At 35.7% G+C, this 16290-nt stretch overlaps 1 protein-coding gene across 1 annotated transcript; it reads left to right on the top strand.

Annotated features, from left to right (window-relative positions):
- Positions 1-216: 216 nt before the first annotated feature.
- On the top strand, positions 217-13708 carry LOC141678022 (inositol 1,3,4-trisphosphate 5/6-kinase 4). The gene is made up of 12 exons (XM_074484206.1): positions 217-453; positions 634-669; positions 1966-2161; positions 2489-2574; positions 3581-3649; positions 4110-4312; positions 5805-5958; positions 7280-7393; positions 9692-9754; positions 11638-11783; positions 11864-12020; positions 13208-13708. Exons 1-12 carry the CDS (start codon positions 328-330, stop codon positions 13352-13354), a joined length of 1497 nt encoding a protein of 498 aa, XP_074340307.1. The 5' UTR covers positions 217-327; the 3' UTR covers positions 13355-13708.
- The last annotated feature ends 2582 nt before the right edge of the window (positions 13709-16290 follow it).

The raw sequence follows: 16290 nt of genomic DNA, 5'->3' as shown, positions 1-16290 counted from the left end.
TATTTATTTTTGTTATATTTTTGAATTTTACATAATACTTTTCAGAATTATAGAATATGCGGTTGCACATGTAGAGTACAGGTCATTGTATAATCTAATAGTTGAATTTCAATAAAATCTAAATTCAAATTTTAAAATATGTTATTTAATAAAATTTAGAATTTCAAAAAAGAAAATATAAGTCATAAAATAGTGGCATCATGTTAAAAAGGGCATAGGATAAAAGTTAGAAGCTTTACAAGTACGCAGTTCGAGACGGTTCCCCTGTTGCGCCATTACATTTCAAGCCCAAACAAGCCTTCTTGCTTGATCAATTACAAAATAAAAATGAGCGGAGTGAGGGGAGTAGTTCTAGACAGCTCCGCCCTTTTGCTACCTGACGACGACGTCGCTTTACTCAGACCCGGTGCAGATTATGTTTTCCGGAAGCTTCGTTACTCCAATATCCCCACTGTAATTCATTTTTATATAATTATTATGATTATTATCATCTACTTGTCAATTGGATTAAGCATTATATTTAGGATGTGTGTGTTCTTCCAATTAACATCATCATTATTCTATAATTTACTTATACATTTATAGTAGCTTCATTCTCACAGTGTTTTACATAATTCTTTTATTTTTGTGCAGGGAATACTATACGGACTTGATCTTTCCACTCCAAAGGTAATTATTATACCATGTTTTTCAATTTTTATAGTCTCAAGTTGTGGTGACTTGTATTTGCTAAATACCTCAGGGTTTTTTTATCTACACTGACTTGTATGCTAAATGGATCAAGTTGTTATCTACACTGACTTGTAATTACAGACCCAGGTTTGTCTGTGAGTATGCTTTATCAACGTAGGGATGAGTCATGCTATTGGTGGAAGTAGTCCCTTGTCAAATTTTATTATCGGGGACACTAAAGTTGCAGATATGTCTATTAAATGCCACTAACTGACCCACTTTTTGTTTAATGTATCACCAACATCAACCTTTCTATGAGTGTTAAGAATCAAACATAACACTCATAGCAGGAACGCAACATAAATTAGGTTGTTTTTTTGCCATAGATGAACACTAAATATTGCAAAAACTTTGGTTTGTTGCTGGTGAAGCTGATTGGAGAAGATAAGGTTTGGAGAGAACTGGGGGAAAGGGGTAAGAAAAGAAGATAGGTCATAGAACTACACTTCCATGATTTCTTGTTTTTAGAAAAAATAAATTCCAAGTGCGCTAAAACATGAATTCAATGCACTTCGGGTAAGTCCTCTCAGTTTAACCTGTAGTGCATTTTTGACATTAATTGTTTTACACTAATATTGACATGTAGTCTTCGATTCCGACTGTGCCTCAGACATACTTGAAGTTTTTAGCCTAGATATCTTAAAAACATTATTATAAATGGTGTAAGAATATGCACATGCAACTTTCTTCAGATCGGCAGTATTGCTGATATCATATTTGGTTCATTGGTTGTCCATTTACTTTGCCAGCATATAGTGAACATATGATATGAGTGTGCTACAGATAAGTAATAGGTACTTCCTATCACTATAAACATTTATTTTTGTTGTGTCTTGTGTGTATGAAATAGTACAAAGAAACTGCTCAAGTGAATTGAGTTTGAGAATTTTATGTCGTTTATGTTTTAATCAGAGACCTAAAGGAGATCTAGGTTGTTAAGTGAGAAAGGAGTAATTTTCTTTAATATTTAAGAAAGCAAATTGCTTTAATATCCACTGCTTTTCATATGGAGTTTCTTGAATTGTTCTCTTTTTTTAGTAAAATGCCGGCCTGACTTTTCTGGACACCAGTCCTATATTTTATCAGTCAAAGACTCACTTTTTATATCATGCAAGTGCAAGACTGTTCATTTAGTGTAAGCATGAAACGGCTTTTGTGGTGTAGCTTATAGTGGAAACCATCTTCTGGTATATTTATGTTGTGTTTCTTAAACACTTTATTTATCTGGTATAGGTTAAACTTCTGGAAAGGATCTCGAAGCAATTCTCATTTGACATCTTCATATTGAATCTATCTTCCGTCGAGGTCATTGAAAAAGAGGTTGCAAGTGCCTGGGGTGATTATGGAGGGAGTATTCTTCATGTAGCTAGTAATATCAGCAAAGAACTGTTTGTTAAACTAAGCAACAGTTGGCTGTACGTTATTCTTAGTGAGTAGCATTAAACTTCCTTGCTGTCTCAGACTAACTCATTGTTAGTAACTAAAGATTGAATTAAAGACAATGTATTATTTTCTAAGAAAAAATTGAAAATCTGTAGGGAATCAAAAGACACTATATAAACCTTGCTAAGCTGCAGGTACATGAACTATATGATATCTGCAAGCTACATGGTGCCTTGATATGTAGATCCTTTGGTTTGCATCTCCAAACGCCCAAGTGTCAAGGCTATGAAAAAATCAACTTAACACTGTATAAGTTTAAGTGCATCACTCAGATGTGCAAGGCTAACATTCTCTAGTTTTCATGTATTGGAAGGTGACGGTACAAGCATGGAACCAGGCATGCTTTCTATAGACAAACTGGAACAGTTACCATTGATGATTTGCAGTTACAATAGAAAGGTAGCTTATGCTACTATTTCCCAGATTTAGTAACTAGTATTATATCATTAAAGGTTATGATCAAAGTTATTGAATTTTACAAACACATTGATATGGTATGAGACGATTTTGATGCTACAGGTAGCAAGTATGATTTTCTCGAGATCTTTCTCTTCTTTTGCATTTATGGTTTTTACATTCATCGTTTGTTACTCCGCGTTTTATATGCATAATTAGGAGTTTTTAATCCCTAAACTTAAGGAATGGATGAGATATGCATGTTTCATTGTGATCTATTTACTAATTGAGTATTTTCTTTGTCATATCTGTTTCCTGCTTTATTAATAGAATATTTGTGGACAAACAACCTGCAATGCCTTTCCGTATGCATAATTGTGGCTCTTGTTGTATATGGTGCAAATGTGCATGTAGGATGAGCCTTAATCTGAAAAGATATCCAGAATGTCTAGTGGATCCTCAAGAAGCACATTCAAACATATACGTACTGGAAATAATTGCCCAAGTCCATGTGTATATAAATATTTTGTTAAAGTGTAAAATAGATAGTTGTTTAAAGTAGCACAGACATGATATCATGCCATGATATAAGCATTATTAGATCACTATGGTACTGTATAGAATATAGGAGTACTAGTCACTTAATGTCCTTGAAGAAGTATTTTTTCTGATAATGAGAAAAATTTATCCAACTAATCAATTAAAGGGAGGTAATCTAAGAGAGGTAATCAACTGCGTAACACATAAGTATTTCCCCTCTTGGAAGGAAGTAGTTGGAATCTGTCTGCATGCTAATGTGTATTTGTATACAAAAGATTTACTTGTCCACAGTTCAATAATGTTCAGTTACCATCCATTTGCTTCATATTATCTGTCTGTAATCTTTACTATCTTCTGATTAAATTCCTTTTCTAAATAATACCGCTATCATTATGAAAAGGTGTCCATGTCCAAGTTACTGTTTATATGTATTGGTTGACAGTCTATCTAATGTTTTCTTGACAAATAGGCTATAGGCGAGAATGGTCTAGTGGTTGGTTATGTCATGAAGCCTTCTCGTGAAGAAGACTTTGCCAAGGTGAGAATTCTTACAAGTTACAGTTTAAAAACGCCCACCATATTCCGGTCCAAAAGAAGAAATTTCGGATTATTTAATTAGTTATGTTATGCTCATAGGCATAGCTTCTAAGTCTCCAGTACTGTGTCAAGGGTTTCTGCATGACCTACCATACAATCCGAACAGGTCTTTTAATCTTGTTTTCCTGTAAGTTCACAGTAAAGAAATGGAGATGACTAGATACTTATATCTGGGATCTTAATTTGGTCCGGGAGACAAAAAACTGAATAAATTTACACTATCTGACTTGAACAAGTTTTGCGTTTCAAAAATTGTTCTGTTCGATTTGGCTTAAAAATTCAACTGGCTCATGGCTCTACAGCTATGTAAGCTGTCAAATTTATATTTTAACTTTGCTTATATATTTTATTCATCCTAAAGCTTTTGATCTTATATATATTTGACTATTTGGTTTTGGCAGAGAGGTGCATTTCCCTTGCGCCCCAACGTGAACGGTTTGATATTTTTGCCCCTTACATTTGAGCTGCCCATATTAACCCAGTTGCAACATGTCGATATGGTTATCCATAAAGCAACGGATGAGATTATTTCTGTTGAATTGAATAGTTCTTTGGAAATATCTAATAACATCATCTACAGCAAGGGCATTCTGGAAGTGCAAAGGTATCCACCACACTACTGATGGTTTATATTATTATATATTTGGTGTCTTGGTCATAACTAATTCATATGAGATCATGAACTGCAGCTTTGATGTACATGCAATTAGTTTTGTGCTTTTGTTGTTTCTGCCTATTCCTTGTGGAGAATGGTGTTCTTCAGTCAGTGACATAATTTCCCCCTCCATCCCTTTCTTAAGCATTTTTATAGACTTTTGCCTCACGTCACATAGGATGTTTGCATGATGCCTTTGGCTAGTTACTTTGTTTCATTCAATGTATATGTTCTCAATATCATTACACTTTAGAAGTTTCGAAGTTTCAAAGTATCGAACTACTCTTTGAATGTTACAAGGTCGTATGTATCGCTCCTGGATTCTGATAATTTCTACATGAGTGCCTGTCAAATGTAGTCAATACCAAGGTTGATTCTGGTGTATCCTGTGGCATGTGAGACAAATAATTTAGATTAGCTTTTTGGTAATATCTAGATTAGCTTTTTGGTAATATCTCACTCTTTCTTCTCTTTGTTGTTTGACTAAACATAATCCCTAAACCAAGTTATCAGGGTTATCTTTACTCTTAAAATTTTGAACAGTTTCATTTTTGAATGTAAAGTAATTATCAATTTGCATCAGAGGAGCCAACTTGGAGGTCGTCTTATAGATGGCATCCTTGACCCGGTTTGTCGTTTTTTTTTCTAGTTCAATTTTCTTCCACATAGATCAGATTGGTTGTAGTTTTTGCTGATGTATGATGCAGTTGTTGATTGAAGCCACCAATTAATTGGCCGTGCTTGGTGGTGAAGTATCTACTATGCTTTTAGCATGTTAATGTTAGTTTTTCTTGTTTTGTATATGGTTTGATATATATGGAAAGCTAATCCTCTTATATGTAAATCATTCCCCTCCTGCCATTAATCTCTTACACACGTGGATACAAAAAGCCACAAACGTACACAGAGGTTATGCGTTGCCAACAAAGCATTTTTGTTTCGATTAAAAAACAAAATAAAAGTTTAACACTTTGATGGATTATTTTTGACATTGGTTTCCTGCAATTGCTCAGATGTTCCCCTAATTCATTTTTGGTATGTAACGTTTGTCACTGCATCAATGTCTTACATCTCATATTCTCTACAACTTGTATCTCACTTTATGTTTTCCAATGTTCTTGTGAGCATAGAACAGATGTAAGAAATTCTAGAACTCTACTGTAGATATATTTTTGTTTGAACTTTTATAATTGCTTCAATGTTAAATTTATAGTACTTAACATTAGTTTAAAATGTGGTAAATATTTATTGCATCTATTTAATGAACAATGAGAAGCTTGTTGCAAATGCAGTGAGCGGGGGAGGGGGTTATCATCTAATTGGTACATTAGCTGCCTTAAAAAAAACTAGATGAAAGTTTATGAATGATTTATGAGTATTGCACTTAAGACTTTAATATGAAGAAATTCAGGCTACAATCAAGCAACTTTTGTCGTTACAGGTGCTTGGAAGAGAGGTCAGATTGCTGTGTTATCGATCCATTTGGTAACATAGACCCTGTGCTGGATCGCTTCAAGATTCAAACTCTCTTACTTGGTCTGGAAAAGCTCAACACAGAAGGTCAAAATAAAATCAGGGCCCCTCGTTGTATCAAGGTATTTTGCTAGAGTTTATATCTATATTTTCCTTTGAATGCAATAGATTAAAAAGAAGAGTGCCTGTGGTTTAGTCACTTTTTTCTGAAACTGTTTAGTGGACACCTGTCAAATATCCTTGTCTGTTGAAATTTGATGTGCACAAGTAACAGAACTAATGTCTAAGCAGGGAGTGAAATGGATTGAACTCTTAGCACCACTGTTTGCTATAAGATATTTTACCAAGGATGGCCGAATACCAACGTTTTGAAATATTAGATCAATTAGATAAAACAGTTGTCTAGAAAAACTATGCATGAACTTTTCAGGTTTATGCTTTTTGTAGTTTATGTCCTCATTTCCATTATTTATTGCCATGTTTTCAATGGCTAATTATCTTCTAGCTCATTAGGTTTATATTCAACTATTTTGCTTAATCAGAATGATCGCAGAACTCTATTTTAACATATAGAAGGAAAAGGGATGGTGAGTCTCTGAAATAATGAGGAAATTTTGTTTATTATACTTCAAAACATGAAAAATTTACACTGTTTTTTATTTAAATCGATCAAACTAGAAACAGAAGATCCCACCTGCTTTTCAAGATTAGAGAATTACATCTTATGTACTCTTTACATAGAATGAGAGAGGCTTTTCTGGTTTACGAATGTAAATAAAAATTAGGGTTGCTAGTGTGCTTTAAGTTCTAATCTATGTTCTACTGTCAGCCTATGTTACCCGGACTTGGGTATGGGGACACGGGTGCGGATACAAGAGTCAGATTCTTAGTTTTAAACTACTTGGGATCCTAGACGCAAGTAAATTTTTATATAGACTGATTTATTGTACATTCATAAATATAGTTTCTTCTACACGTAAACCATATAAACTTAATTACGTTTATTGATTTGTAGTATAATATCAAAATATTAACATGAATAAATAAGTTATTCATGGACCTTGACCTTTATAAACAAGTTGCAAGGACAGCTTTTATGGGATGCTTCCGGATGAAGTGTCCCTGATCCGACTCAGATCCCACGCCCATGTCATGTCCGGTGTACACAGGTACGAGGACAAAAATGGAGAATCCAGGTACTGAGCTGTCAGCTATCAGTTTCGTCGGTATCAATTGATGCAGAGTAAGGAGTAGCAAAATCAATATTATACTTTTCTGCAATTCGTGATAAAGTAATGGAAGGAGTACCAATCGATCATATTTTTGGCAAAAGAAATTGCAATTCCTGTGTTTCCCTCTTCTGCTCTTGATGCGAGTTATTCTTTTAGATGGTTCCATACAATCTTAGCAGTTTTATATTTTTATTGGAGACTTTATTTGCAGGTAGATAATTTTGATGTACCTGATCTGCGACAAAGGTTGCTAGATGCTGCACTATCTCCGCCTAGTATTGTAAAAGCTCAAGTGGCTTGTGGTGTCAGTGATGCTCATAGCATGGTAATAAATGTCCTCTTGTGCTTCTATCAAATGTAAACGTTATTGGAAATTTTTTGTTGTCGAGTGTTGTATGATGAGTTGAACATTTATAATCACAGAATTGCTTCATTTACCTCTGGTACAACAGTTGAATTTCATTATTGTCTGTAATAAACTACAACTGGGTTCAGATATTCCTTACTGGACTTCTGCAAGTTTTTTTTAATTGAGTTTGTAGCATGGTTGTCATGTCGGTCGACTAGTCGCGACTAGCCGACTAGTCGTGACTAGTCGGCGACTAGTCGTACCTGGCGACTAGTTGACTAAGCGATGATTGGATGTCGACTCAACATGTCGACTAGCTGAATGTCAATATTTCGGTCGTCTGGTCGACTAAGTCGACCTGCTGAATGTATATATTTTTTCTGCATAATATTTTTTGCATGCTGCACACCACATCACAGTTGTGTCAGACAATTGTTATTGATCAATTGTTACATATTTCACATGATTGCAAGTACTTTTCTTTGTTGTTATTAGTTAACTCTGCTAGCTTTTTCATCACTCTCCAAGTGTTGGATTCTTAATTCCTTAGAATCTGAAATAAAACATTGTGGGAGGAGTTGGAACTTGGAACCTGAAACTTAGAAATCAAAAATACATAATATCTGGAAAGCAGGGGTGCGGCACTACCCCCACGTACTGCGCACTAGATACGTTCCGGTGCGGGGGTGCGCGGCGGTGCGGCTGCATACGTATGGGGTGCGCCACCCAGCATGTCCCCATATTTAACTGACTCGATTCGTTGGGAGTGCGGGAAGGGCAGAGACCGTAATTTTTTTTGTTGACTTTCACTTACCGGAGCCTAATCTGAGGTTTGAGATGAGAGAGAAGTTTGAGAGGAGAGATGATTGAGCTCTAACGTCGCCGTCCCTTCACTGTCGAGTCTGTTCTCTTCATCTCCGTCTTGAATTTCGAGTCAATACGTGTCAATTGGTTTGGGGTAGTCTGTGTGTATCGTGTATGTATATGTGGGCTGAGCTTTTGTTGTTTGAGTGTTTGAAACTTAAACCGACTTGGTCTGATAGTGTAATTCACTGCTTTCATTATTTTATTATCTTATTTTACTTTCTTTAATATTTGTTTGTTTATTTACTTATTGTTATTACCATTTGTTAGATGTGCAGAGTATTTGTTAGTTTTATCAAAAGTTTACAAATTTATATTTATTTGACTACTTTGTTTATTACAATGCAACTCTTGAATTATATAATATTTACTTATAAAATATAATATTATATAAAAATATATTTTAATATTTTAATATTTGCCGTATCCCCCCGCACCCGAATCCCCATATTTATAAAATTTCCGAATTCGCGTATCCCCGCACCGTGCATCCACGCACCCGCACCCGCACCCGCACCCATGCTTCCTAGCATAATATATATACATATGTGTGTGTGTATATATAGTATTTTTAATTAATGATAATATATTATTTTTTTATCAACTAGTCAACGACTAGTCGACTAGTGGGAGGTCCGTCGACATGGAAATATTAATCTTAGGTAGGATGTACTTCTATTAGAAAAGAAGCATTGTGGCGGATAAATTGCTTATTAGAATAAAGTTGCCAGCTTCTGTGGTAGTGTAGTGCCATATGGTTCGTGCTATTATATATTAATTACCTTGCCTCCTATTCAGTTGACGGCGGTTGTTAGAGTTGTCAGTTAGGATATTGTGCACTTGTCCTTGTCCCTCTGCTCAATGCAATTGAACGAACTAGCGTATTACCTTTTACATCTGACAAACTTTCAGTTAGTGCTGCATTTACTAAATTTATTTCATAAGGTGTTCATTCCTTGTGAACGAGATAACAAATTGCATATGTGCTTTTTCTTGGCAGTGGTTCTTGAAAAGTGCTTAGTGCAATGGTCAGCCATACATTTCTTTTGTTCCCCTTTTTTGTAGGCATCGAACCCTACCTTTGGTGCTGAGTGCTGTCCTCCCCTCCCTAAGACCCGAAAAGGGTTCCGTCTATGGAGCCTAGAGCTTCAACCAAGAAGTTTCTTTTATTTATTTTGTAGATGGAAAATTGCATCTTATCATGCTATACTTTATTATAAGTGCTCTCGCATGAATAGAGCTGGTATTGCATAGTTATTTTTGGTAGAGCACTGTATTCATTGTTGGGTATTTGCCTTGGTATATGTTTTGTGGTGCTTTTAGAATTTCATCCATATATAGACTCTGTCAGAGATTTAGTTTTCAGCCTGTCTGCTCGTCTTTCTAAATTCTTTATCTGTCAATTGGCAGGCCATTGTCTACAACATAGATGATTACAAAGGTTTGAATGTTCCACTTCCAGCAGTTGTGCAGGTAGGTGATAATTGATGTAACAATGACACTATATTAAAAGATTTTGTTTCTATTGACAGTAACTTCCTTAAAAGATTTTGTTTCTATGGACAAATGATGAAGGGTCAATATTTTATGTATAAGAAATTTAGTTCATTGAGGATATGAATGTAGTACATGTGCCATTTGAAATCTGGATTTCTCATTACTGTCTCAGGTGATATAGAGTTATATATTGTGGTCCCAGTTTGTAACTTTTATGATTTTTTTGTGATAACCGTAATGATTTGGCCAAGTGAGACAATTAACTGCCCTTGTGCTCGTTAGAAGCTTCACTCAGTTTAGATTGGTAGAACATTCTATATTATGTTCCAGTGTTATAATGCTGAAATCTGCTGATAACGTGTCCCCATCGCTGGTGTGATCAGTCCTCTGGCTAAAGTACTCATTGACATTATACCAGTAGATTCCCTTGTGCAGTTGTGTCTAATTTTAAGGAACTGTTGTTTGAACAAATAACGGTGGCATACATTTGTCACTCTACTTGGTCTATTATTCATCATTACAGCTATCAGTATGGTTAAATTTTTATTTCTGTCACTGCAAAAAGTAAAGAATGTAAATATGCCCTACATGGATTAGTATTTGGAATCTGCCATTATAGTGCATTGTAATTGTTGTCTACTTGAAGTTGAATTAGAGGCTAGTCTAATGTCCCGAAGAACGAAGTGACTATTTCATATATTTTACTCGCGTATAGTTAACAGAGTTGTAATTAATGGATGGATGATTCGGATAGTGAAGAAAGATGATAATGCCAGGTTTATTGTGTTATATAGGCTTCTGTGCTTATAAATAATATGGTGAATCTGAGTTTTCCACATTAGTCTAATTTGATGGTATATGTGATTGTTGTGTATGCATTGTAGTTGGTGAAATGAACTTTGCATTGCATCACATCACATCATTGTACTTCTATTACATTAGGAGACATAATTGGAACCAGCTCTGTTTGTTACAATCTGTTTGGCTAAAATTTTCAGCTTTAAAGGGCCAAAGACTCCAGACCTCAGTTTTAATTCTGTCAAATGAACTTAATTAGTGGTTACTCAACAGTCACAGTGGAAGCCATTGCTCAATAATTGTATACAGTTTGCCCTCTTTGACTCTTTACTTGATCATGTCATATCCAACTTTCTCCTTTAATGGCCATGTTCTACCTACTATGACATTATTTGACATAATTACATCTAATACAAGTTGGTATGAATTTTTTGAATCCTACTCTGATTGAGGAACCAGTGGCATGTTTTGCAACAACAGATATGAGGATGGACTTTGATTTTGTTTATCATCCTAGCATAAAACTGTAATGCTAGAATGAGGAACTGTGAAGAATATTGATGTAGAAACAAATCATGCAATGGAGGTCAGAGGGAAGAGTGAGTATGTGAGGGTGTGCAAATTCGCCATGATGAGATTTGTGAAGAAAATGAGTTGGATGGAGATGGAGCATTCCTTCTCAAATTGGAGGGTTTGAGCTATAATACAAATTGCTGGGAATGGAATCTGCAAAAGCTCTATCTGCCTCTGCCATTCTATGAGTCCATTCCTTTTTACTTGATGCCCCGCCCAAGAGAGAGACCCCAGTCCCAGTAGCCCCTCTAAATGGTGATTCAACATAGATTCTACATCTTGAAACCAAGCCAATTTTGGAGCAGGAGGAAGAAATTATATTATTCAATTAATGAACATCTACCCCTAAAATAGTGCCACTTTCATTCCATACCCTCTTAATTCATTTGCCCCAACCAAACACAACATAATTTTGTTTCTGGTATTACTATTGTGATGCTGATTACTCTTGCTTTCTGTTTGAAGGTCACAAGTTTTTGAAACTGCAGGAATATGTGAATCATTCAGCTTCTTTGTTTAAGTTTTACGTGCTGGGGGATGAGATCTTCTTTGCAGTCAAAAAGTCTACACCAAATGCTGATATTTTGATAAAGCTATCTGAAAAATCTGGGTTTAAGCCGTTACTCTTTGATAGGTAGCCATGTTTATCTTAAATCTTCATATGGTTTTTCGGATCTTGAATCTTCATTGGTTTAACAACTGAAATTCCCTCAGCTTAAAGTCTCTACCAACTGCCCACAAAGAGCAGCAGTCTGGAGATGTGAGTTACCAGGAAGCTAAAGAACCCAAAATGGACCTTGGGCTAGTCACTGATGCTGCTAAATGGCTTAGCAAGATGCTTAACCTAACAATCTTTGGTTTCGATGTGGTTGTGAGTTCTTAAATTTATTGCTTTTTTCCGTACCCCCATGAATCTGTGCATTTAACTTTCTGGAGATAAATGTTTTTTATCCTTCGGTATTTATTAAACTATTTGAGGCTTTTTTCCTTACCCTCATGAATCAGAATCCGCGAATATAATGTTGTCAAGGTAAATGTTTTTTATCCGTTGGGTGTTGGCAAATCCTCATACAAGATATTTAAGTTCTTGCAACTCGGGATGGATTCTTCAGGACATCAATTTATTTGATGCCAGAGAGCAAGTGCTAGTTGGTTTAGATATTAATTAGTACCATAGATAGAAATGGTACTAATTAATTTATTTATGCCAGAGAGCAAGTACTAGTTGCTTAGTATATTACTCCCTCCGTCTTTGACTTTTTTCATGTAATTTAAGATATGATAGCTCCATGTATTATTTTTCAAATTTTTTTTCTTGCATTAAAGTTGATATTTATATTTATTTTTATTCAGAAAAAGAAAATTTGAAAAATAATATGTGGAGCTATCTTTTTTATTTACCTTAAAATACGTGAAAAAAGTCAAAGGGACTTATATTTTGAGACGGAGGGAGTAATTAGTACCATAGATAGATATGTTTGCGTGTCAATCACTAATGTCCTTGCGTTGTGTTAATTATTACTTTACTGGAATTAGGTGCAGCATGTGCATAGAGAAATTAACTTTGTGTTGAATTAGCGAACTTGGATAATTACTTAGTATATTAATTAATGAATATAATTGTTGGTGAAACTGTAGGCAGTTGTGTGATTAGCTTTTATATGCATATGTTCGTCCCTTCGGTAGTAGCTACATGGTACTATAATATATCATGAAGCGTTGCAATGTTTTCCTTTCCGTATTAAGTTAATATTTATTTGCTAGTGATAATGTTTTTTAATTGAACCTGTGAAAGAAAGTTCTGGAATTATTTTAGTATATATCATATTATGAAGCCTCAAGCTCTCAGTTAAAATGACACTATAATTGCACATGTAGGGCTTATTTTTTTGGTATACGCACAAAATCTAGGCATTCCATGACCTTGATCAAAATATTACTGCTAGATATTTGACATTATAAGCATATGATATATATTTTTCATTAACTTTAATTATGTATACAAATTTTATGGTTGTTTTCTGACTATCTAATGGTTGTCCTGATCGTAAATATCAGATTCAAGAATGCACCGGGGATCATGTCATTGTTGATGTAAATTACCTACCCTCATTTAAAGAAGTGCCAGATAAAGTTGCAATACCTGCATTCTGGAAAGCTATCAAAAGGAAGTATGAGTCGAGAAAGAATGCTAACCATGAATAATCTTCTTAATCTTCACTATTAAAATGCTTACAATACAAAAGTGAGGACATAGGAACCTCTAGACATCCCTTAAATGTTGCTCTTTCAAGATATTTTGTGTATTACTATGTTGCCTCCTATATGAAGTATGGATTTCAAGTACCAATATATGGTGTGATTGGCATGCAGTTCGCCCTTTCTGGTGCCAAGTCAGGACCTTTATAAAGGTATCCCTATACAGGTTTTGTCTTGTAGATCATATTGTATCCTGGTTTTGCTGCGGACTCAGAATTTAAGCCGATCAAGAGCAAGCCTTCTTTTAAATTATGCCGGACCTTAATTATTTAAATGGCAGTAGGTCGGACATTTGCTGTACATACCTACGTTCTAACAAGTTCATTAGTATGTGAAATATGCATATTTATGTGCATTCTAAAAAAAAAATCAACCAAAAGTGGCCACGATAATAGAGAAACAATTAGTGAGATGAATCAATTCTCAAAGTTCACACAACCAGAAACACGATTTATTTTTTATAAAATTGTTATGTAATATTGTATGACTGTTGGCCTCTTAAATACTATTTTGTCTCCAATCTTGGGCTTCTCAACTCCAATTTCTGGTTTTGTTTATACACGTGAAAAAATGACGCTTAAAATAACTTTATTATAATTGTGTGATAAATCTTCATTCTCCACCTGAGAGATGATATGAATAACTTATGCGATAACTTAAGGTACAGTTTTGGAAATATTGATTTCATTTCAAATTAAAATTTAAAATCTGATTTATAAATCTCATTTAGAATTTCCTATTTGGGAGTTCTTTAAATATAATTTTTTTTATCTGACCACAGTATGAGAAAAAAGAATGAAAGCAAAATTTGGAATTCATGGATTTTTCTGGAGAAAAAATTTGTGGTACTTGTTTTTTGAAAAAGCCTATTAAAAGAAATTTGATATAAAAAGTTCTCGAAAGAAACTTTAGAATATTTTTAGTAAAAATAATTTCTCGAAAAACTCTGGAAAATTATTTTTAGGGAAAATCCATACTATTTTATGCTATATATGATTGGAGACTCCAATTAGATTTTATTATTCATTTAACGTGTTGGTATTTCAAATTCAAACATGTAAGCTTGTTTTTTCATGCGTCTTCAATTTGAATAAGTGTGATAACTCGTGTTTCCTAGTCTGATCCTTCCACGCCGCTCCTCAACCCTTGCAATATAGTTGTGGTTGGATATGTGTAAAATAACACCGGAGATAAGATATTGTTTTTGAATGATGAAGATATAAATGTAGGTGATTTGTGGGTATATGAGTGTGCGTAGAAGAGAGTGATTAACCCCAAAACCCTTTTTCCTTGAATTATTTGTAGCCCAATGGTAGAGTTTGGGGGTCGGTACTTTTCAATCATGGTCGTTCATTGCTGGGAGTGAGGACGCCTGACTAGAATGGATGTCTTATATGTGTCGAGGTATTGCTGAGTAATGTTTCAAGGGTCCTTTGACATGTGACTTGATTATTCCCATGACTGATCATTGATAGCTGTCATTGTCACGGAATTGGACTCGTGCCTCACGTGTTGTATTTTAATTGGACCTTCTATGACATGGGACGTGGGAGTGCATGGCCTGGGGCACATATTAGTTGGGCCCATTCGGTCCTCGACTAGGCTGGGTTCATCGAGATGGACCTAACCGGTCTTGGACTGAGTGGCCTAAAATCTGGGACGGTGCATTGGAGCCGGACCCGGTTGGTCCCGGACTAAGTGGTCTAGCCCCGAGTTCAGTAAGGCCGGACCCGGGTTCTAGGCCACTCAGTCCAGGACCGGTTAGGTCCAGCTCGATGAACCCAGCCTAGTCCAGGACCGAAAGAGCCCAACTCATATGTGCCCCGGGGCCGTGCACCCCCGTATCCCATGTCCCTGGAGGCCCAACTAAAACACAACACGTGAGGCACGAGCAGAGACATGTGATAATGACAACTATTAATGATAAATCATGGGAATAATCAAGGCACGTGTCAAAGGACCATTGGGACATTCCTCAGCAATCCCCACCTAGACACGTATAAGACATCTAGTCTAACCAGACGTCCTCCGCTCCCAGCAATGAACGACCATGATTAAAAGGTACCAGCCTTCAAACCTTATCCTTGGGCTATAAATAGTCCAAAGGAAGAGAGGTAGGGGGTTAATCACTCTTTTCTACACACTCAAACACACACAACCACCTTATATTTTTATCTTCATCATCCAAAAACAATCTCATATTCTCACATCGGAGGCGCCGCGGGGCTCAAACCCCCATCCATGATTGTTTTGCAGCTACCCAACCACAACTACACCGCAGGAAGGGTCCATGAGTAGTGTCGGAAGGACCAGACCATGGAACGGAGTTATCATTTGGTGCTAGAAGGAAGGGTCGAACCTCCGTCCTTGGGTCTCAGTGCCCCTGGACTCGTCTTCTTCAACAAGCTATGAAAATAGTCTTTCAATAATATGTAAGAATCCAAGTAACCCAGCTCACTTGTAACTATGAATGTGCTTTATTTAAGCCATGTTTGTGTGCGCTCGTCATTTTAAGCCACGTTTGTGTGAATGATGTTTTATTTATTTTAAGCCACGTTTGTTTGAGCTATAGCTTGGTTTGCTGGTTTACAAACCCATATTTCCTTTATATTTGAATACTCAGTTGCTAGATTAAACCCAGATTTAGATGTTTTTTGACCTCGTACCCTGATTGTTATCGTGTTGGATGATATTGATTCCTGTTAAAAGCAACCTTAGATCTATTTTGGGAGATTGAAATCTTGGTTAGTTGTTATTTGTGGGGTCCGTTTCTCGCAAACTCCTGCTATTCGAAAATTGTTAATTTGGTACTTTTGAGACAGTGGTTAGAGCAGGAAAGAGTACGATTGGGAGACCTTCAGCAAACACACAGACTCAGGACC

Source organism: Apium graveolens, chromosome 8 (genome assembly GCF_009905375.1).
Source record: "Apium graveolens cultivar Ventura chromosome 8, ASM990537v1, whole genome shotgun sequence".
NCBI lineage: Eukaryota > Viridiplantae > Streptophyta > Magnoliopsida > Apiales > Apiaceae > Apium > Apium graveolens.
The sequence above is the reverse complement of the archived record's forward strand: the minus strand, read 5'-3'. Positions and strand labels throughout refer to the sequence as shown.